Genomic DNA, 24935 nt, shown 5'->3' on the forward strand with positions numbered 1-24935 from the left:
AGATTTTCAAAGCTCACCGAGAATATGCATTGCTTTGGGCAATAAAACTACTGCTTTATAATTAAGATCATGAAGTATCTTTAAAATAACTATTTTACGAAATTCCGACTTTTGAAGAGTAACGTTAAATAAAGCGCCCTTGAGGTGATTTTGCACAAAAACGGCGCTATACAAGTCATCCAATTATTTTTATATTTAAATCTTAAACTATCGTTTCCATTAAACAAAGACTGTGATATTGAAAGATTATCAAAGCTCACCGAGAATATGCATTGCTTTAGGCAATAAAACTACTGCTTTATAATTAAGATCATGAATTATCTTTAAACTAAACATCAAATTAATATCATCAATATACACCAAACGACGGTAAATTCATATTTCCTAAACGCGTAATTTGTAACGCACAAATATTAATGATACAAATTTGGCATTGTACCCAAATATACGTTTCAATTCATTAAACATTTTCTTAGCACAAATTCGTCCGAGGGAAATATTAATTTGTTTGCATTTCAGATACTTATGTTAAAATATAATTATTTTCAGCTTAAGCAGCAAACAGTTGCTGAATGGGATTGTTTTCCTTTGAACTCAATTAATTATCTAGGAAAATTTGAAACGAAATATCCATGTATTAATTTTTTATTTTGTGTATTTCAGACCGAGTAAAATTCAAGGCTGAGAGTAAGTCCAAATGCTATAAGCAAATTAGTTTGCTTAGCGTAGTATAGATGGCGCTGGATAACTAGTCCTGCTGCTGTGTGATCCGTTGGAATCTCTCTACCAATTTCACTCATCGTTTGTGTAAAAGAGGGAGAGGTTTAAACGGAGTTATCAGCGGCGCGCCTTAATGTAGAATGCGTTATCAAGTCCGAAAAGTCAAAATGTTGTAAGATTTAAAAAAATTACGCTACCTGCATATAAAAATATTGATGTCATATATACTCATTTACCATATCATTTAATTAATAGCATTCCTTAAAATATTATTCATGAAACATATTAAACTGATTACTGCGGTTTAAATTCAATGAATCCATCTAGATTTCATCGTTTATTCAATATTTTTTAGGTTATATAAATTTGACATATTGTGGCCAGCGATCGCTGGAACATTTTTGCAAACTTGGCAAAATATGCTAAAAATCGCTGGAGTGGTTAAATAAAGAGTAATGATTAATTTAAAGTACACGTCTAATTTAAAAACATAATTTGTGCTGAAAAGGGAGTAAATTCTACCGACCCGTATTCATTTCCTTTACTAAAATAGTTTTCAGATCTTACAGTATTTTGGCAAATGGGACTTGATATATTAATATAGTCGCTAGCTGTTTATATTGGTAGAGAATTTAATTTATTTTGATTCATAACAGTAATTAACGCGTGTTTTTGTTATTCTAATTTTAATTTTTTTAATGATTTACAGTATAATTATATGCTTTTGTACCTACCTGTTTTTAAAAATTATTTTAGGTGTACTATTATTTCTGCAATATTTTATTAAATGCTAATGATTTATAACGCTTTCAACTAAATATATAATAGAAAAATGCATGATTGTTTTCAGATACACATATTTTCTTATGTTTATAAATTACTTGTCCCTTATGTTGCCCAGGCTTTTTCGAACTCATCACTAGAAAGTAATTTTCTTATTATTTTGAACGTCAAGTGTGCAAAATTTCATCAATTAGTATCAAAGTTCTTCTTCAAGGGGTGATAAATGGGGATGGCGGTGTTTTTAGACATGTCTTGTACATAGTGACCTACCTTTTGTTTTGGAGGTCAAACGTGCAAAATTTCATCAATCTAAAAAAAAAGTGTATTTGTATAGAATCAAATCCACATCGCCCGGTACAGACACTCTTATTTTTGGTAAATATTCGGAATCGCTGGACACGGATTACACGAAATATTTTTAAATAAAACCTTCTGATTTACCTCAATTACTATAAAAGGAATCTGACTGCATTTGGGATATTTTTAATTTTAGCATTTTAATTTTTAATTACGTAAATCGAAAATTCACTTTCGTTGTATGGGATGACAGCTGGAATGATTTCTGTTGATGACATTTTCTCTTGTTGGTATTCCTGATACGAGTGGCTAGATTTATTACCATTTGCAAATACTAGGTAGGTACTATTTTAGCCAAACACGAAAAATAAAATAAAGATATTTAGGTATGTTTTATAAAATAGAAAAATTAAAAAATGTGAGGTTATTATAGGTTAGGTTGGATTATTTTGGTTAGGTTGGTTTATTATTAGGATTTAGGTTGGGTTAGGTTAGATTGAATATTATAGGTTAGGTTAGGTTGGATTATTATAGGTTAGGTTAGGTTAGGTTGGATTATTATATGTTAGGTTCGATTATTATAGGTTAGGTTGGATTATTATTAGGATATAGGTTAGGTTAGGTTAGATTGGATTATTTTAGGTTAGGTTAGGTTAGGTTGGATTATTATAGGTAAGGTTAGGTTAGGTTGGATTATTGTAGGTTAGGTTCGATTATTATAGGTTAGGTTGGATTATTATTAGGATATAGGTTAGGTTAGGTTGGGTTGGATTATTATAGGTTAGGTTCATCTATATCTATATATATATATATAAATATATTTAGATAGCAGCGCAGCGCAAAGCGATGGGTCGTGAGATGGGTGGATAAACCCTGGCACTCCTGCTAAATCCCAAATGTAGGAAATCACTTGGGGAGACCAATGGCGGAGATGTTGGTAATCCAATAAATGGTTACCGGGGCGACGGTACCCAAACCCACTTCACAATTTATACTAGTACAAGCAAAATCGACAAAAGATATCGAAGCGAAAAAGTAAAATAATAAAAAAAGATAGAGAATTTATTACGCATAATCCACCGAAGGGGAAAAAACATTCTCAATGGCAAATGGAAAACATTTTGCTGTTACGTCGTAATTCTAAAGAAATTTGTCTGAACACCAGATGGGTATTACCACTTAAAACACATTTCAACATCGACATTGAGTATTCGAGAAGGATCAGAGGAGACTTGAGTAAACAGCAACTTCGCATTTATTGTGTTTAGATATCAAAATATTCGTAATTATGTTCGATGTACGATGTCTAAATGTCATTTTTACATTTATATATTACTTGGAAGTTGAACACCCTGAAATTTTTTAATGGTACATTTCACTTCCACATGTCGTCAAATTAAATCTGATGATTGTTAATGTAATTAATTTGACTTAAATATTTCCTATTTAAAAACACTCAAGAAAAAAAAATGATTCGAAGGATAATTATGTTTGGTCAGAGGCTGAATGAAACATAGAGACATGCTTTAAATTATTGGAAGAGCAGTAGGCTCGTTGGCTTAGTATCCGAAGGACATGGGTTCAAAGCCCGGTGCTGGCAACTAACAGTTTCTTAAATAAAAATGTGATTTTTGATTGTTTAGTAAGTAGGTCGCTGTAAGGAAAATTTTCAAAATTCAAAGTACTACAAATAAATGTTCAATTAAAATAATTCTATGCTAGTGTTACAAAGTAAAGTCCAAACTGCCCAAAGCCTTTAACAATTTTTTTCATTAACCCTACACAGAATGCCTTGAGGAAAATAATTTCCCTCAGATCCTATGTCATCTTAGGGCATGCTGAATGGAGGGGATTTTTAAGAAAAAGAAGGAGAGGAAGTTCTGGGAGTGCAAAAGTTATGCATGAGCAATGGAGTTGTGAATCTATCCATCCGACTCCCAAACCAGTATGTTGTGAAGGAAGAAAGTTTTAGAATTACTGGCTCTTTCTGAAAATCTGAAGATTACAGATTATCTGTCTGGTCATTTAACTTACATTTGAATGGTGGTATTTCATCAGAGCCATACAAAGTTGATTCAATCTACAAAAGTTCTATTGCTCAGATGACAAAGAAATTCAGTATTCAAATTGTGTATAGTGAAAAGACGGTAAAATTTTGTTTTTTTTTTTAAATGTTTTTACTTTTGTATTGACAACTGATTTCGAATCTTTTTTCGCGTACAATTTAATTATTATTTCTACATAAACCGAACAAATTTCAGTCCCAGTATCCAAGTTTCCAAGTTCGAGTTTTGTTGTAATCTTCTATGATCTTCACCGTAGCACCAAAAGCCAAAACGTCAACAGAAAAATAATTGAGAAAAGCTCTCGCAAGCCTCCATCGAGAAAATTGCAAAGGCCGGATAAGTTTCAAAGGAAAGCTTGTCAATGACTTAGGAGAACACTTTATGGAAAATATTGTGTTTCTAGAATATCCCCGATGCTTTTTAATTGGCATCGTAGTAGACGCGACAAATTTCCAAGATTATAGAAATGGGATAAAGAGTAAAGATGAAAAATATTAAAGTAGAAGAACAACTTTATGATTTACGATAATAATTACTAATACTGACTGTACTTGACAGAAGAGGCCTAAAACGTTTTGAATAAGTAATTGTTTATCTGTTTGCACGATGACTCATCTTGATAATATTCTAATCTTCGCACACGTGCCACATTGTCTTTGCAAGGTTCAATTACTTGCAAAACAATCCGTAGGACATTAGTAATTCATTTCAAACATGTATTTGTTTCATCCAAGCTTCCAGGCATTCCTTTTAGAGTTCAGAATAATTGCTCTGCATTATTACGTGTAGAAACTGTTTAATTTTAGGTCAATAAACAAGAAAACATCTGGCCCAACCATTCAGCTGTGAAGTCTGTGTTTCATTTGCAATTCCTTACCCAAGGTACACTAGAGAGGAAACCGACATTTACATTCGATGTCACTGGCGTGAGTGTCCAGTACACTAAATGCACTTTTCGGCTTCGCTAAATGTTTGGAGTGAAGAAATTGGGAAAAACAACATTTCATGTGTTTTTCTGTTTCTGTATCAACTGTTGGTAGCCAGTTTGTAGCTGTGGCATCCCCAATTGGGGTTGTGAGTCTTGACGGGAAGTAAGGAATAGATGCAGATAGGGTAAGAGGAAAGTTGGGTTAGATATTCAGATCTGGTTATCAATTAGGAATAAAGTCATTTCTAGCAAGGTTACGATTCTTAAGGTAGGTATGTCTTTCACTAGTATGATGCTGAGAGCATCCAAGGCCATGGTAAAGCTATCGACTTGCAATCCGGAGGTCACAGGTTAAAATTCCGGCGTGTACAAATAAATTTAATTTGTTCGATTTGTGTTATTTCAGAATTCAGTAATTTAAAATAATATAACGTATCTATGGAGCACGTTCCACAGTTGAAGATGCTCTCAGTATCCCCCTGGTTTAAGAGAACCATTCAGAATTAAAATCTTGCTTAAAATGGCTTTTGCTGTTTTTGGTGAATAAATCTGAATATCCAGATACTTCCACACCTTCCTCTGCCCCATCTCCCTTCCCTTCCCTCTACCTTCAGCCTCACAACATACCCCAATAGGGGATGCCATAACTGGTTCCAGGCGGTTGAAGTCAGTCGAGATTTGGGTGCGGTATTCACATAAAAAAATCTACCACTAAGTTGCATGACTTGTCTTATAGATAAATTGATATTTAAAAGCCTCCGATCTTTAGATGAAAATGGCATTGCAGCCTGAAAATAATATATAAGAATTACTCAAACAATTTTGATAGTACTCCAATAACATGAAAAAGACAATAATCTTACAATTTTGCCACTGAAACCCGTATAGGTTCACAGGCTCATACATCTTTAATATTGTTTCAATTTTTCCCGTGATTTACATCCATTTTAACCTAACTGAACTTTAAACAGAATTGTTTCTACAATAATGTTGATGATTTCACAAAATTGTGGTGTGTAAAAAAACATTAAACACATCCAACGGATTTCTTTCTCCTTTTGAAAATCTTTCAAGAAAACACGATCCGTGATACAACAGGAACCATCAAATTTTGCTTGTTAGTCGGCAGGTGGTTGGGAGCTAATAATGTACTACACAACCAAGGGAACAATGGCAAATTGGAGACTTTAAGTGGGATATTGATTATTTACTTTGGCAAATTAAAGTGTAAAGCCGCGTACTCATCATCGAGCTGTAACCATAACTGTAACGCTTTACGGTAAACAAGAATCATAGAGCATCGCAAGCGACTCGCGATGAGACGACGCGCCTTACAGTTACAGTTTGCTGATGAGTACGCAACCTAAGCAAGTATTTAAAATATTGAAGGTGGTTTAAGAAACCGTAATAACAATCTGAAACAGGGATGACTACGCTGGGTATATGTAGCAAAAGTGGGCAAAAACTGACAAAAGGGATCAACCTGCGGGACAAAGGAGTGTAAGGTGGATTGTATGAAAGGAAACAGTGTGAGATCGGCAGTAGTGGGGGCGCTTGCAGGCGGACAAAGAAATGGAATTCTGCGTGAAGGCTCACGTCGAGAAAACAACGGATTTGTCTTTGTGTCTTAAAAAGATCCATGGTGGCGGCGAAATGAAATACAGGGGCCGGGTTAAGCATTCCAAAAACCAAGCTGTTGATCACAAGAACGTATGTCACAAAGCCCGACTGTAGATCACAAACCCTCATATTACAAAACCCAGCTGTTCAGTACAAGACCTCAGGGTACAAAGTGCAGCTGCGTGCAAAATACAAGCCCTCATATTGTAAAGCCCATTTGTAGATCACAAAACCTCACTTGACAAAGCCCAGATTTGAACACAAGACCTCGTATTATAAAATCCAGCTGATGAACATAAGACCTCACGTGACAAAGCCCGGATTTGAACACAAGCCCTCATATAACAAAGCCGAGCTGTTGAACACAAGACCTTGTGTTATAAAACCCAGCTGATAAACGTAAGACCTCACGTGACAAAGCCCAAAACAAAAGAGAACAAAAAGTGTACATTTTTCGCAAATGTACACACCTCTTCCATCCACAAGCAAATGCTTTAGATGAAAGTGTAGTATAAATTAAAACAGTATGACTTGTAAACATTGTATATTTACTGTAAAAAACACAAATATTAAACAAATTAATAAATTTAAAAAAAATAATAATTAAAAAAGCCCAACTGATGAACATAAGACCTATCGTGACAAACCCCAGATTTGAACACAAGCCCTCACATAAAAAAGCCCAGCTGTTAAACACAAGACCTCGTGTTATAAAGCCTAACTCAAAACACCAGTTTCTGTGATCCCAAGCCCTCGAATTAAGATTATCAATAAAAATATGAAATTCATCATTTTCATTCCGTAAAAATTGATGTCATAAAAACCCTGATGTTTGTCTTTCTTTTAAGAGAATATAATGTGGTAGCGCAGATGATTCTCAAGATTAATTTATCTCGTGGTAGCGTTTCTATGAAATTTCGAATATCGTCTTTCTATGCAGTGGTGCTGGCTACATCCTACCACCGTGGCCACAGAGCCTACCCTGCCTACCCACATGGGCACATGTCAAATACGTGTCCCTGTAAGGAGCCACATACTTTGGTCGTTGAATAATAATTGTCTGCCGCGAAATCGGATGAAGGAGTCAGCTTACGAACAACGTAAGTACAACAAATTGCCAATATAAGGTTTGCATCGTTTTGAAATCTAAGGCGTCAGTAAAGGTTTTAGGACAAGAAAGTTGGTGTTATTTAGCCACTTCTTAAAATGTTAAACTTATCAAAAATTTTAATTAAGTTTTCGTTAAAGCACTACTATGTAACATATTTATACTTTTATTTGCATTCAAGAAAGATAACCTGCATTGCAAATTTTGATTTCCATCCAAGCAAGTAATATGGAATATTATTATTTTTTTTTTTTAATGATAAACTAACGTTTATAAGACAAGTTTTTATGCATAGCATAAAGGATAACAAATAATTATAAGCAATAATTAGTCATCCGAAATACTAATACAAATTGAAAACATCTCCCGAGTAAAAATAAATGCCGCCAACGGAAATTGAACCCGTGCCTTCTGATGTCCGGTCAGGTGCTCTGTATCCACTGAGCTATGTCGGCTTATTTCCAACCCGCCAAATGATTCAAAATGTACTAGTACCTCAATCAACAATTACTGCTTATTTTATTTTTTCACCTATAAACAACCAACTTTATTTTTGTAGGAAAGGCTTTGTTAGTGCTATATTTCTCACTAGATGGCGTCGAGACATATGATATCTTCATTTATTGGTGAAATACTTTTTATTAAATTATTATTAAATATTTATTATTATATATTTTTATAAAATTATTATATGATATGGAATTTATTAAGACTAAAGAGAAAAATCTTCAATTTTTAGTACATACATTTTTAATAAATAAATATATTTTAAATTTAAAACACAAAATTTTCAATTAGTTCATTTTAAATAAATTAATATTTGATGAGTAATTAAAAATATTAATAGTAAAAAAATATTATAAATCAATTTAGAATAATCCATTACCGACAACGCAATGCATCAGTTCTGAAAGGCGTTTTCTCTCGAGGGTGATACTTGTTACTATCTGCAACTCTGGAAAGACAATTCCATTTGAAGTTCATTTACAATTTTGTAGGCGGGTTTGAGTACCGCCGCCCCGGACACCATTTATTGGATAACCCACACCTCTGCTAAAGGTCGCCCCAAGTAATTCCCTACGTTTGGTGATTTAGCAGGGGTGAGGTGTGTTCAGGATACGCCTGCCCACCAGCGGCGTGGCGCGTTGGTTTGGGGAGACCATTTGAACTCTTGAACTAGACTCTCGACCCATCGCCTTGCGCCGCAGTTGGAGGGATATGTGCATACGTCCGTCACAAAGTTGCTTGAAATGTCTTTAGTTTTAGTAACCTTTGACTTTCTAAACATTCATCTACTCCATCTCCTATCCTTCCCCATTCCCTTCAGCCTTCCAGCATATCCCAACTCAGGCGTCTATAGCCGCATTGACTCCGAGCAGTTGAGAGTCTTCAAACATTTAAGTAATTACAAAAAAAAAAAATCTCAAAAAATTCCCAATCTGTTTTGCATCTGGCCGCCTTAATTCCACCACGTCATAACCGCATGCAGTAGCAAATTACATAGTAACGACACACGACAGTGTGTGCACTACGCCCTATGCAGTATGCATTGTGCAGTGTGTAGTGGGGAGTGCATTTACAGTGCAACGCGTGCTGGTGTGGGTGCACTCTGTTTGCCGACTGCTTTCCAGGCACAATCCTGTGAAGCCAAGTACAGATTGATCAGAGTATCCAATATCAGTGTTCCGTGTTTACTCTTGGCATCGGGAGGACAGTTCCGTATTGGTGTTGCATTTAAAATACTTTTTTTTTCCATTTAAATACCCAGAAAAAATTACCCCGTTAAAAATAGATAGCGTGCCGATTTGCTGATAAAATATTAATCGAAATTAATAAAATACTTCGTTTTTACCACTTTTATTGTTTATTACCAACATGTTTCATGAGCAACGCTCACTTCTTCAGGGTTTTTAATAAAACTAATTATAAATAATAGACATAAACAATGGTGTCAATAGAAAATAATAGACATAGACAATGGTGTCATTAAAAAATAATAGACAAAGACAATGACAACAATGAAAAGGTAAAACGGATAGGGGAAAGAGAGGCAATATGGAACAAAATATTAATCATTCAGAATGTATCGAGAGGCCCGTAGTCCCATTTTTAACAGGAAAACGAATGATTCTAATTTTATATCAGTAGGTTTTCTCCGTGTAACTTACAGACAACTACGCAGTTTCCACACAAGGGTAGGCAGATAGGACGAACCGCCAATCAACTCTGTATTGGCACACACACCTTGCCTCATTCATATTCATACATCGTATCATACATCCTATTCTATTATTCTGACTCTTGACATGGCCTGACTCCAGTATCTGATTCATTTCGGGCGTCCCCGTATTATTATTATTATTATTATTCTACCATTCACGTTTGCGTCATATATTTTCATTGCACTATTTTCTTATTCTTTCTAATTACGTACCTGTAGATCTGCCTTGCATTCTTTGTGGATCTCCAGATTTTTCACACCATCATACCACACATAAGTCTCAGGGATCTCATTTCTACAGCAGTCAGTCTACTTTCATTATTCCTCTTCTAGTTCCAAGCCTCACTGCTATACATCAGGGTTAGTAGCAATCCATTGTGGACTGCTAGCTTCGCTCAGTCCTCCATTAAAATAAAGTTTATATCATAAAACAAGGATCCTTTCCACTATTCAAATTCTTTTACAATCTAGGATTTAAAAGAGTCTAAGTTATAAATTGCAAAAAACTGAATTTTTTCTATAAACCGGATAAAATATTTAGTTATAAATAATTAACAAAAATTAAAAATATTTATTAAAATCGAAATCGATAGTGAAATATATTTATGTTAGAGAAGATGAACAGCGTTGCCGTTGTTTTTGCGATGTAAAGCAGCTTAGATCATTGATTATTTTTTATGTAAATGTTTGTAAGTTACAAATGAAAAATTATTTTGATTTCATGCGTTTCTGTGAGTTGCGCCACTTCTGTGCTGACCGCCTCATTTGCAAGCTTACCAGATGCTGCCTTTGAGATACTGATCTGCACTGGCGGTCAAATGATGTTGATTACATAGGCCTAATACTATACATATATTTGTAGCAGTTCTTTACTACCCGCTACATTTCAAGATTATTCGGAGTGTGTAAACACTGGACTCCGACAAGAGGAGAGGAGACGGCAACTCGAGCGCGCCCGAGCGGCCAGTACCATTACGGCTCCCGCCGGCTATAGACGCAATCCCGGAAGACGCAGCGAACGCTACAAACGACATTGGACAAACATTACGAGACATCGATCTTTTGGGGAAGAATGACGCAACATATTATAATTCGTCTTGCTGGTCATTGCTTTCTCATCTAAATTTAACGTCATGTAAAATGACGTTTGGCGCCCTCTTCTCTTTATAACAGGTCAGAATACTTTTGTCACACACACACACGTTTCTCATGTTACTTATTCTTAATTTCACTTTTCTAGTCACACCATTTAACATTGCTACCTATTATTAAAAAGTCCGATGCGGAAGGCCTTCGGTCCGACGCACACGCCCTAGGATTAAATTCAATCATGAATATTTTGAGATCTCTTGTTTGCTCTGGTTTTGTACGCTGTAGAAATAAATAATATGTTGTAATTCATAACTCTTTTTATTACTACTTCTTTTATCATCATGTTACCCATTGAGGGATTAAATCCCATCATAATGGCAACGTGCCCCTTAACCTTGAAATCTGGTTATAATGGCGCACAACGTGGTTTTTTCTCGGATATTTTTAACATTTTAATTAGGTTAGCATTTTGGATTGATTTTTTTTTCATGTGTGACATTAGTATTTGGCCTGTTCTTCGTGTTTTTAATGTCGTTTGGAGTGTGTCTTCCTGGATTGCGTCGTCCCCTGGCAGAGTTTCTTTTTAAAAATTGTATTCAATTTTTAAGAATTTTTAATATTGCTTTTAACCTTTTTATTAACTTATTTTTTTTTTTAATTATTTTTATATAATTAATTAATTTTTATATATTAAATTCTATGCCGTTGGTACTCCGGGATTCATAACGAATTTCGTTATTTATTTTATATTTTTATTTTGTGATTGTACTTCGTATTGTTCACCTTGAGATAATTTTATTTAGAATGGTACTCCGTCCACGGACGTGACTAATCGCTGCACTATGCTTACTTTTGTGTTTCTAGCTATTCAGGTACACCTATTGACTATGCGTTTAGACGAGACGCAGTTTACAATACTCTGTTGCTAATATGGGTAAAATTTCATAGCGAGGACCGCTCTAGATTCTTGCTGCCGCACAAAACACGGCTTACAATAACATTTATTGCTTTTATAGCGAGGTAAGTGAAATATTATGTTCACGGTTTATTATTGTTTTGTGACTCATCATTTTGCACGCAAAATGCGTCGTAATTTTATTTTGCTAATTACTTTCACCTTTATTACGTTTTGAAAGGTTTTGATCGCGTATATTTTTAAAAATTTTTTGTTAAATTCAAAGTAATTTAATCATAACTGCCATGTGGAATTTTTTTTTGATTTGGGAGATTTTTCCTTTTTGTTGTAATAATATTATTTGACGGAAGGTTAGTTGTAATTCCGTTTTGTTCACTCTGACCGACGGGTTATGGTGACCACAATGGAATTGCTGACGTGTTTCGACACAATTAATAAATTATTTTTTGTAATATTCATTTTGGGAAGGGAACTTTCCTATCTTTTATTAAATTTTGATTATTTATGTTGTGCTTTAATTACCATTTCTTCAAGAGGATATATTGGAATTAATCACACGCAATTAATTATTTGCTATAATCTTTAATAATTATTTTTTGAAAATCTCTCCAAATTAAATTCTTCCATTTTCGAGTTAATCATATGTTACAAACATAGTCTCGTAATAATTTCATATAAATTCATGTTACATTTTTCGTCTTTGTGTCCATCTCTTTTTGGAGGATTTATTTGGTACATTTGATCGAAATTCTGTACGTTAATTTTGTTACATAACATAACTTCGTAATAATTTTACATAAAATTTAATTGTTACATTTCGTCGTTTGTGTCCAACTCTTCGGAGGATTTATTTGGCACATTTGCTCGAAATTTGCATATTAATTTTTGTCGCAAAATACTTAACTTCATAATAATTTATTTGAAATGTCAATGTTACATTTTACAATCCCGATAATAATAATTCATAAGTTATCATTTTTAATTTCACGATGTTTGCTGTTATTTAAATAATAATTATCCGCGGTAGAAATTTTTTTTTCTCTCATCAAAATTTAGTGTTGAGAATTTTTAGTGTTGAACATTAATATTGTTGACTCCAATGTTGAACTGCATTGTATTGTCACGGGTTTTGGTAATCCAGCTTGTAATGAGGGATCATTGCATTCCGATCGCAACTGAACGGCGAGTCTATAATAATGATCTATTTTAACTACGCAGTAGCAAATATTTTTAATAAATTTCCGATTTTATTTTGTAGTGAATATTAATAAATTATACATTTATTTTGAGTTCCTTCTTGGAAATTGTCTTCGTAATTTATATTATAATAATTAATAAGGAAATAATTATTTTTCATAAAATATTTTGAAATTTAAATTTTTTTACATTTAATTTTTTTTAAATTCTCGATTATAAATTTTAAATTTCTCAATTTTCTGTACCGTTTAATTGGTGAGTTTTGTTATCTATCTCACATTGAGGATATATTAGATCTCAATTCACGCCTTTTGAATGCTATCGGATTTTGGAATTTTAATTTTTAAATTTAATTTTTTTCGTAAATTCTTGATTTTTAAATTTTTCATTTTGCGTTACTGTTTAATTGGTGAGTTTTGTCATCTATCTCACATTGAGGATTTATTAGATCTCAATTCACGCTTTTTGAATGTTTTCGGACTTTGGAGTTTTTATTAATTAATAATTTTTAATTTCTTTTCACGTCATTATTTACAACTTCGTTTAAGAGGATCTCATGGTTATATTTTAGGTCTCTTTTGTGGTTTTATACCGCGCTTTTGTTTAAATTCTTCGTTTTGGTAATAATTTTGCGAAATTATTTTTTTGGGTTTTTTATAATATTGCTACCGCCATCTTTGGTTTTTCTGCGCTAACTTTTAACTTCGTGATATTTTCAACTTCTTGGGTTTGTGTTCTGATGGTTTTTTTCTTCAACTTTACTTTATTGTTCTTATGAACATTTTAAAAATTCTATTTATTGAATTATATTTTTTTTGCAACTTTACAATCAACGGGTAGTCAGAGTTTCTATTACTTTTCCGAAACGGATCAGTGGGCTCGTTTACAAGAATTCATATTTTAACAATATTCTTTTGTTCTGAATTCTTTTAATTTTTTTTTAGTAAGGTGAACATTATGACGTCCTGTCTTGTGTTGTCGGTGTATGTACTTGTGTTGGTTTATTTCGATTATTGAGGATTTGGTTCTCATATATGGTTGAGTCTGCAAATAATGCGCTCTAATACACCATAACTGGGTTCGTTTTGTGATAACACCCATGTTACAAGCTTTTAGCTTTAACATATACCATGATAGCTTATTCAGCTCATAATAGATACAATACCATGATAGCTTATTCAGCTCACAATAGATACAATACCATGATAGCTTATTCAGCTCATAATAGATAAAAAACCATGATAGCTGATCGGCTGATAACAGACATATTTTATGTATTTGTTATGTCATGTATATGTTTACGTATTTCATGTTTTGTGTTTTGTTTCGTCAATTTTCTACGGTATTCTTCAGTCATTCACTGGTTCGCTCTGTGACGGAAGAATATGTGCTTGAAAATAAAATAATTATGATTAGATTAATTTCAATATAATTTCTCTATAAACTCTAGATTTCTATTCAATATTTTTTTAACAAGAAAATTTATTGATTTTCTATCTAAAATTTATTTCTACACTACTGCCATCTATTGTCAAGTAGTGCAAAACTTTTAATTACCATTGCTTTTGGTTTGATTATTAGCTTCATTCACTTGTATGGTTATACACTATTTAGCTGTTATCTTCGATATTACGGTAAATTCTTCTTATTTAAGAAAATTTTCCTTTGAATATTAATTGCATTTGTCATCATGACGTTTTACTATTATATTTTTTTTTGGGCCTTGGAATTTATTTTTCATTGTTGGTTACCTCGCCTATGTACAACTGTCACTTTTAGTACAAAACAGTTTGTTAGAGTTTTTATTCAGGTTTTCAACTTGAGCATCACCTTTTTCAATTAGTAAATATATTATAATTCTTGCTTGTAAGGTGTGCACCTTCTTTCCTTGAAAAGGGCTTGCTATTTTAATAAATTTTAGCTTCTTTAATCAATGACCAGTTCGGGTAGGCTAGACATCCAACATTCTCACGAAGACTTCTTCTGCTTCCGCTCATCCTACTACATAATGAGCTCATCAGGATCATCTGGATTGCTCTGCTTCTTCTTCATCTCCGTGCTGTGCTACTGAACAAGTCAATCATCATCTTCCCTCAACGTACTACATGATGCGCTCATCAGGATCATCTGGATTGCTTTGCTTCTTCTTCATTTCCGTGCTGGTGCGACTGAAGTATCACTTATCATCTTAGTATGCTGTCCGTCTTTGCTGTCCTTCTCTGGCAACTTCTGAAACTGAAATGGACGGGCCCTGTTTGGACAACTTGGAGCCTGAGGTGCTCCACCACATAGACGTCGGAAACTCATGTCGTCATTTTTGAAGCCCCTTGCTGCCCTCCTTTACGCAACTACTGATTTCTACTGCAGGAGTGGTTTCAAGGCCTGTTGGCCACGAGGTGTCAGGCGAACCTCAGACTTATAGGCATAAGTCTTTTGGCTGAGGGGGCATTGTAGCAGTTCTTTACTACCCGCTACATTTCAAGATTATTCGGAGTGTGTAAACACTGGACTCCGACAAGAGGAGAGGAGACGGCAACTCGAGCGCGCCCGAGCGGCCAGTACCATTACGGCTCCCGCCGGCTATAGACGCAATCCCGGAAGACGCAGCGAACGCTACAAACGACATTGGACAAACATTACGAGACATCGATCTTTTGGGGAAGAATGACGCAACATATTATAATTCGTCTTGCTGGTCATTGCTTTCTCATCTAAATTTAACGTCATGTAAAATGACGTTTGGCGCCCTCTTCTCTTTATAACAGGTCAGAATACTTTTGTCACACACACACACGTTTCTCATGTTACTTATTCTTAATTTCACTTTTCTAGTCACACCATTTAACATTGCTACCTATTATTAAAAAGTCCGATGCGGAAGGCCTTCGGTCCGACGCACACGCCCTAGGATTAAATTCAATCATGAATATTTTGAGATCTCTTGTTTGCTCTGGTTTTGTACGCTGTAGAAATAAATAATATGTTGTAATTCATAACTCTTTTTATTACTACTTCTTTTATCATCATGTTACCCATTGAGGGATTAAATCCCATCATAATGGCAACGTGCCCCTTAACCTTGAAATCTGGTTATATCTAATTATAAATATAGGTTTTTTCAATGAGAGGTGTTATTTCATCACACACTTGCCACAAACTACACATCATTTCTTATCACTTCTTTTATTTTATTATGTATATAAGTTAAAAATGACAGCTTCAAAAGTAACATCTACCGAAATAGCGGGCTATTCAAAATAACACCTCTTATTGGAAAACCCTGTACATGAAGAAAACTGTAAATTTATTAGAAATCTTATCTAATTATTCGTTTTCCTGTTAAAAACGGGACTGCAGTCCTTTAACAAATGAATTGACAGAGTACCATGAGACAGCGGAACATGTGTTCATACAATTATTAATATTGGTATTTACATGCTGATATTGTCGTATTCCGTCAAGATATTTACTAGGAAAAGATATATTTTAATTTTTATCAGGAAATTGGCATGTTATCACTTTTTTAAAAGGATCTTTTTTCTTCGAGTAAGGTTGAAGTTTTGTAGTTGCCTATTTGTTATTGCCAAATAATAAAGGACACAAGAAAATCGGTGTGGGCCATAGACATATGAATATTAGTAGACCTGCCCTAAGTGATTAAAAGCGTATTATTCCCCACTCCCCATACCGGTTCCATTGGAGCCGGCTGGGCTCGCGTATGGCTTCCCGTGAATCTTGAGAATGTGACGTCATCATTCTTGTTCGAACTAGCGTCGAGCTATGGTCGAGGCATTTTATGAAATAACACGACAAAATAGTGGCTTGTGATATGAAAACTTGTAAAAATATATGTGAAAAAGAGAATAAACCCAATTGTCGTATTACATTCCATATGTAAGCATCATTTTAAGCTTATTCACGTCGTATAATATGAATCAGTTGTAGAAACATATACTATTACATCGAGCCAACATTGGTTGAATGTAGCGATTCTCAAGTGTGCGCATCGTTGTTACTGGGAAGTAAATTATGAACACTTATAAAAGTGTCTTAACTAAATACGTAAACAAAATATTCGACTCTAAAAATAGAAGAAATTTTTTTTTGCCAAATTTGGACTTCGCAAATTTGTTCATAACGTGGCGAGTAATTTGCGCTCTCATGTAAAAATGTCTATTCATTCAAAAGCAGATTTTACTTTTAAGAACTAAATGGTGATATTATAATGCGAGATGCCTATATACTGTCAGATTGATTTATTGACGAATCACAGTCAGCTTTACCCCCTTCGTTCTTCAACAGTTGATTTTACCCCTCACCTTTAATTTCTAGTCTATATATTCGTATGTCTGTGGTGTGGGCGTGTTTAGCAATCCAAAAGTCGAACCGATTCGCAGTGAAAGACTGTTTAGACGATAGTTCTTAAATAATACTCGGCCGACCTTTCTCGTCTATCCGCTCTACGTGTGAATCTAAGGACGGGTTGTTTCGGAGAATCTGAACAATTCATCAAATTTCAACGTTCATTTTCAAGTTCTGTGAAAGACTTTTTCAAGTTCTGTTTTTATTTCAGTTTTGTCAAGCAACTAGCCTACAATGATATAAAAACAGAACTTGAATAAGTCTTTCACAGAACCCGAAAATGAACGTTGAAATTTGATGAATTGTTCAAATTTTCCGAAACAACCCGTCCTAAGTGTCTCCCTTTTTCTTCCTGGAACTTTCCGACTCCTTTGTCAAAATACATTATTTTTCTTGTACTCCATTCTCCGTAAATCCGCCGTACGTGCCCAAACCATGCACGAGTCAATTTCTTTTTTTTTTCATTACTAGTTGTTATTTTACCTTTGAAAAAACCCACGATATAACTAGACTTGTCAATATGAAAACTGAGAAATTTTCTTTCTACAGAAGCACACTTCAAACTATATATGAATATATATACAGGATGTTAGGAGAAGTACTTTAGCCAGTGATTCCTGACACTATTTGAAATTTTTTCAGGTTTTTTAACTTAATTTTTTTTTCAAAACCAAACAAAAAAATTCTTCCACATCCTCACCCCGATCCTAAATGTCCAATACCTTCTGTTTTTTTTTCATTTTCCTCAAAAATGTCAGCGGATTCCACAATTTCATTTTCACTACAATCACTGGTTAAAATAAGTCAAATACGTCCCTTAACTCTATAAATATTAATGTTTCTTTGTTTCTCCCAAACTCGTTCCTATACCATTCATCGATTGCGATAAAAACTTCAAAGTTTGTTCTAGTTAATGCCATAAGTGGTTTTGTATATTGGTTTGTTCATGTCAAGTGGGGACCGTACATCGATCATGTTAGATGAATGCATGAATACACACGGCGATCTCTTGTTGCAAATAATTGTGTTTTAACGTCGTTTTTATTTGGCGGGTTAAGATCAGTCGGTACTGATCTTGGATTTCTCTCAATATGTAGTATTGAACGGGTTTTTCTCTTCATATAGCGATGGGTTTATTTTCTCCCATGTTGAGAAGACAGAAGTTCAACGATGACCCATCGGAACGTCAGTGGCGTTGTGTTGCAAAGAATTTTGTTAAAAGGAGGTTTTTGTTCTATTAATTCATTCCTTAGGCCTGTGATCCGGTTTTTAATCAGAATCAACAATGATTTGAAGAGAATACTTAATAAATTAGCAATACATTTTTCTCCTTGTATTGTGCGAGTGTGATATTATCGAAATTGGAACTAATATTTGCTTCGGGATCCTTGCTAATCATAACAAGAATTAGAGATGATCAGGAATTTACCATTTGAAATAAACACCGTTAGTAAACTAAAAAAGTAATTATTAAGATTCAGATATGTCAAAAATGAAGAAAATAAAATCACGTTGCAAATATAGAATTATTTTGGTCATCCGCGGGATAATATTATAAAAATAATGTTGATATCTACTTCATCGCTTGCTTGATATGATTTAATACTTATCAGTTCAATTTTTGAAAATTGAGAGTTTTTTTTTTACATTAACCCCACACAGGATGGCTCGAGAAAAATAATTTCTAACTAGGCATGTCATCTTTTGGTATGCTGTATGGAGGGTGTTTTTTAAGGAAATGAGGGAGAGGAAGTTCTGGGAAGGTAAAAGGTATGTTGGTTGGGTAGGAATGACGGACATATGACAATATCCCTCCTCAATGCGATGGGTCGAGAGACCAGTTGGAGAGATCAAACGGTCTCTCGAAACGGCCCAAACTAGCCTCTCCCGATTTTGCACGCCATGCAGTTGGTGCGCAGACGTATCCTGAACACAGCTCACCCGATGAACCCAGGCACCCCTGCTAAATCTTTAAACGTAGCGAACCATTTGGGGTGACCTATGGGAGAAGTGTTGGTCCAAAAATAGTTCCCGGAGCAGCGGTACCCAAACCCCCCTCCCAAATTTACTTGAAAATTTTTACACATTACACAGGAATATAACACATAACCCATGCACCAATAACCGAAATAATCTTTTTAATACATCGGTTTTACATTTCCACAAATTGTAAGTTGTTGTTCGAATTTTTGTTGTTCTACCCTACATTTAGAAGTAACTGCAATTTCCAGACGTCGCATACAAAATGACTTTCCCGTCGTTTTACATAACATCAACTCTGCCTACCTCCACAGTTTAACACACTTATCTTTACGAGCGGCCAAATAACAAAATAACGCAGAACAATTTTTTAAAATTGAAAACTTTATATCTTTATACCTTTACCTACTACCTACACAATTCAGGGTGTTAACGTAAATGACGTACTTTAACCAGTGATTCGTGATATTATTTGGAGTAAAACATGTGGTAATTATTCAAAATCGCTGGCGACGCTTATTTAAAATAAAACCTTTTGATTCACCTTTTTTTTTTTTTTTTTACAGTAATACCGCACAAGAGTCCCAACTGCTCCCGTCTGGAGCCAGTGAGACTATGGCATCCCCAATTGGGGTATGTTGTGAGGCTGAGGGTATTGGGGAGGGGAGGGAGATGGGGAAGAGGAAGGTGGGGAAGTACCTGGCTATTCAGATCTGGTCACCAAACACGGCTAAAGCCATTTCAAGCAACGTTTCAATTCTGAATGGTGGTCTTACACCAGGGCGATACTGATAGTATCTTCCACTCTGGAACGTGCCGCAAATATACTATATATTATTTTAAATTAATTAATTGTGAAGTAACACAAATTAATCAAATAAAATTTATTTGCGCACGCCGGGTTTGAACCCGCGACCTTCGGATCTGTAGTCAAAAGCGTATACCACTAGACCACGCCGGCCGTCAAATTACTATAAAGGACCTTAATTACTATAAAGGAAACTATCTGCATTTGGGAAATTTTATCATTAATATCATGAATACCAATATAAGAAAGTCATCAAGAGAAATTATTTTTAATTGCTGTCATCCTATATAACGAAAGCGAATGTTCATTTTACGTATTTGAAAATTAGAATGCTAAAATTTACATTTTCCCAAACACAGATAGTTTCTTTTTATAGTAATTAAGGTTCGTCAAAAGGTTTAATTAAAAAAAAACATATTAGCGTGGCCAGCAGCGATCCCGAATAATTATCAAAAATGTTACAACATTAAATTTTTGTCTCCGGTGACCTTTGTTAATTTTTACCAAATGTGAAGAATTTTTTTTTTATCTTCTAAATTTCATCACTGATCACTTAGCCAAGTAACCGCCATACTCCTCACATCGACCCTAGCTGATGCCAACTGATTTTTTATGTTTTCAGTTGAAAAAAAATGTCATCATAGTCCAAAATTTCATTCACATTTCTTACTACAAATAATGTCAGGATTCACTGGTTAAAGTGAGTCAAGTACGTACAATAACACCCTGGATAATATATCAAATTTCAATAACGAATAAATTATGAACTAATACAAATCCTCATATCAAATTAACGTGTGCAAGCCAGGATTTGAACCCGCGTCCTTCGGATTGCTAGTCGAGAGTCCTACCCCTCGACTACTAGATGCATGTCAAAATTATCGCAGCCGCAACGATTTATTTTTACAGCACCTTTTAATTATTAATCATCGTAATTCGTAAAAGTAAATAAGCCATAATCAACACTTACTGTCTCCGCTGGACGGGGCCAACATGTGAATGCTGTTGGTTTGTTAGCGCCAAGACCCTTTGATGTGTGCACGAAAACTGACAGTAATCGGGTTGCTCGGCCAACGCGCGCATAGTGCGTGCCCCAAGTGGACATGTACACGTTGGGCAAGCGCATTGGCCCAACGTGTACTAGGCCCATTACAAATACATAAAAAATAGCTTTTAATTTCGAGAATTCAGTTTCTCCTGTATGTCAGCATTCTTTATCTACTCTACCACGTTGATTCGTACAGGTAAAATATGAAGCACGTGGATGTCAGACCTATATCATACTTAGATAATAATACCTCGTGCTCCATTAAACAGTAAACAGGCGATACTGCCGATGGGCAACATCAAACGAAAGCGAATGTGAATCTAACCAAGTGAGTTTATTGGTTTTTCCTTACAGAGCACCCCGTGAAAGCCTTCTAACAGATGGGTTATTTTGCTGTTGAAGAGGCAGAAGAAAGATGAAAAAAAAACATTATCCTTTGACAGTGATGTCTGCATCATGATAACGGATGTCATTAATACATATAATGCTTCAATAACTAGCCTCAATTCACTTTGCCAACCAGGCTATCTAGGACGGTCGATCGATATCAATACGATATTGACTAAATCCGTCATCTGTGATCAGTTGGCGATATTTTTTAGCACGGTCAGTAGGTACATGAATACTACGATTAGTAGATAAAAGCCGCCGCGTTTAGCGCGGCCTCGCATGTGTCAGATAAGCTGTCAATATACACATGTTTTCAGTAAACTCGTTTTTTATGCAAAAATACTTGCCTATTAATAACGGAGTTGTACTAACGAAACTCTTAGAATTGAAAGAAGCCGTACACGCGATCAATTGTATCCGATTATGCTTGGAAGAACGAAAAGTTATTCAAATATCACAAGTTGTGGCTAAAGACCTCATTAACTATTTAACTTCCTTTAAAATGTCAAAACGTATGTGCGGACTGCCAAAGTATATGAAAGGTAATATTTCAATGCCAAGTTATGCGTTTGACGTTTAAAAATGGCAATCCACATGCAGATCCTCCAGTGTAAACCGATTTATTATTTATTTCGTTTCAATATCGGGTTGGCTATCGACAGTCCAACCGTGCTCGAGAAATCGATATAAATTAGTTGGAAGTCTCAAGTCTATCGATCCGATATTGTTAAGTTATCGATTTTACCATGGTAGACCCCCAGATGATATAGCTGTGCATAGTGAAGATAGGGATGATCTTTCTTATGGGGTATCACAAAATAAATCTTAAAATTACAGAAGAGTAGTATCGAGCTGTTGAATATGTATATTTAATCTTTTTATTTTTCACGAAAAGTTTGTAGATAGTGTTAAGTGAAAAATCTGAATAGAATATCCATGTACTTCTCAACCGTCCTCTCACTTGTCTCCTTACAACTCCTCACTATCTCAATCTTCACAGCTTTCCTCTAACTAAGAATGTTATTGGGCGGGCAGTTGGGACTCTTGTGCAATATTCACAAAGAAAATGAGCTTTATTTTGAATATGTTTTTACTGTGATATTTCCATTGTGAATATATTTGAATGTAATATTTTCATTGTGAATATATTTGAATGTAATATTTTCATTGTGAATATATTTGAATGTAATATTTTCATTGTGAATATATGTGAATGTAATATTTTCACTGTGAATATATTTGAATGTAATATTTTCACTGTGAATATATTTGAATGTAATTTTTTCATTGTGAATATATTTGTATGGTGAATATTTTTATAATTATTTATATACATTTATATTGTGAATATGTATTTTAGTAAGGTGGAACGATTTTATTTATTTCTTTAATAACGTAAGAATAGTAAAATAATGAACTTTTTTATATTTCTTTTTATACATAACTGAAGTTATAGTAAGAAAGATATGCTATTCATCTAACTAACTAACTAATTAACCATCACGCCGTTTCCACGCAGGGGTAGGCAGAGAGTCGGTCTTGGCACACACTCCTTACCTCATTCACATTCATACATCGTCTTCTATTATTCTTACTCTTGACATGGCACGACTCAAGTATCTGATTCACTTGATCGTGCCATGTCTTCCTCGGGCGTCCCCGACTACCCTTCGCTTTTACAATCCTTTCTTTGCTCATTCGCTCTACATGTCCAAACCATATAAGCGTCTCTTTCTTAATCTATGCATGTATGTATTAAGGCGTATGTTTTACCTCACATACGCCTCAGGGATCTCATTTATACAGTATCCAGTCTCCCTGTATCCTTTCTAGGCGACTTCCATACATCAGGGTAGGTACCAACACTCCAGTCTGGACTGCTAACATCGCTTTTTTTGACAAAATATGGTAAAATCTGTGGTCTAATTTTTTTAATAAAATATGTTATTTATTTTTTTGTTTTCTTACATTGCGGAATGTGAGCTATTTATATTTAAAAATAAATATATACTGTACTCTTATTTGTAGCGAATACGTAGATACTTCATTAGAATTGGGTTTATTCTTCATTTATTCACCAACAATAGTAGTTATTAAACAAACACTTTTCTTATATTAAGATGAATTGACCGCACCTTTCGTCTGTGGATCTTGCGTCACATCCCCGCATTTTCCGCTATCCGGGCGAGCGGGCACTCTGTAGTTAATTTGAAATTTTCCACGTCCCATCCGAGATTCGGCGGGGACTCTATGGCTACACATCCTATCAGATTTACTATATAACGTTATACAGCCTCCCCTACCTCTAGTTCCCGCTACCTACAACTACAGGTGGTTTGTATTTGAAACCAATAAATTCATTCTCAAGGATAATAATTTACTTGTTAATGTTTTTTTATTTAGCGACAACCATAGTGACATAATTAATTCTATTAATTGGTTTTATGTAATTCCTTTCGAGCTGAAACTTAACGACCTAATGACCCTTCAAAATAATTCGTTTTTTTTCTGAATTTTTACATTCATTCGTAGTTTTATTTATTTATATATATAATTTGTACATTTATTTATAACAATTACAGGTAATAAAGCCTAGGACGTTATAATTGTATCATTTATGCAGTGTATATGCAATGCCAAAAATCTTGCAAATGCGCTATAGGACACAAAAAATAAATCTAATTTTTTATCTACCGCATTCAAAAAGCACGTAGCTCTCTCCACAGGTGAGTTCATTCATAAATTAGTGCGGCTTGCTCTACTATATAGAAGATTGTGATTACGTCCTCGAGAGTGAGACTCTGGTACAAAAAAAAAATTGGGCCAGTATCTCATTATTAGATAAGTGACCGTTTATTAGTTGGAAAAAATATTTAAGCAAAGCAATATCTCTACGTGTCTCTAGGGAGTGGTAATTGGTCATGCCTAATATATAAATCGATGGGTAAAGTCAAGGGTAACGTCCATAGAGCCGCGAGAATAAAAACCTTAAAAAAAAATTATGGACTCTTTCAATGCGTAAAGTGTATGTTAATTCATGTGGAGCCCAGATGATCGAGTTTGATTCAAGTACACTTCCTAAACTATAAGAATGGAAATGCTTGTCTGCTGCATTAGAATAAATACACGGAGAATAAATAGTATTTTTGAACGATTAAGAATTTCTCGAGTTAGAAACGGGATTGCAGACCTGACGAATAAATTCACAGGTTTTCTGATAAACTTTTACTAAATTACAAATATCTTATCGTGGCTATTTTTGTAACACAACGAAAATTCTTGTTATCGTCATGATAAATTATCAAGGAAAATCGATAAAACATTCTTAAATAGACGGTTTATTAATAAGACCTATTAATTTATCGTGAGTGCAAAGATTGATTTCCTCCCCGTGTATCT

The 24935-nt window shown here is 34.5% G+C and overlaps 1 protein-coding gene across 1 annotated transcript in view; it reads left to right on the top strand.

Annotated features, from left to right (window-relative positions):
• Ptp36E (protein tyrosine phosphatase 36E) overlaps window positions 1-24935 on the top strand; it is a 625696-nt gene that overhangs the window by 248151 nt on the left and 352610 nt on the right. Inside the window, exon 3 of the mRNA XM_089638731.1 lies at window positions 664-687. Within this exon, the coding sequence (XP_089494857.1) occupies window positions 664-687 (24 nt within the window). The remainder of the gene's footprint in view (window positions 1-663; window positions 688-24935) is intronic.

This window comes from Hesperophylax consimilis, chromosome 13 (genome assembly GCF_061612785.1).
Source record: "Hesperophylax consimilis isolate HC1 chromosome 13, BYU_Hcon_1.0, whole genome shotgun sequence".
NCBI classification, from domain to species: domain Eukaryota; kingdom Metazoa; phylum Arthropoda; class Insecta; order Trichoptera; family Limnephilidae; genus Hesperophylax; species Hesperophylax consimilis.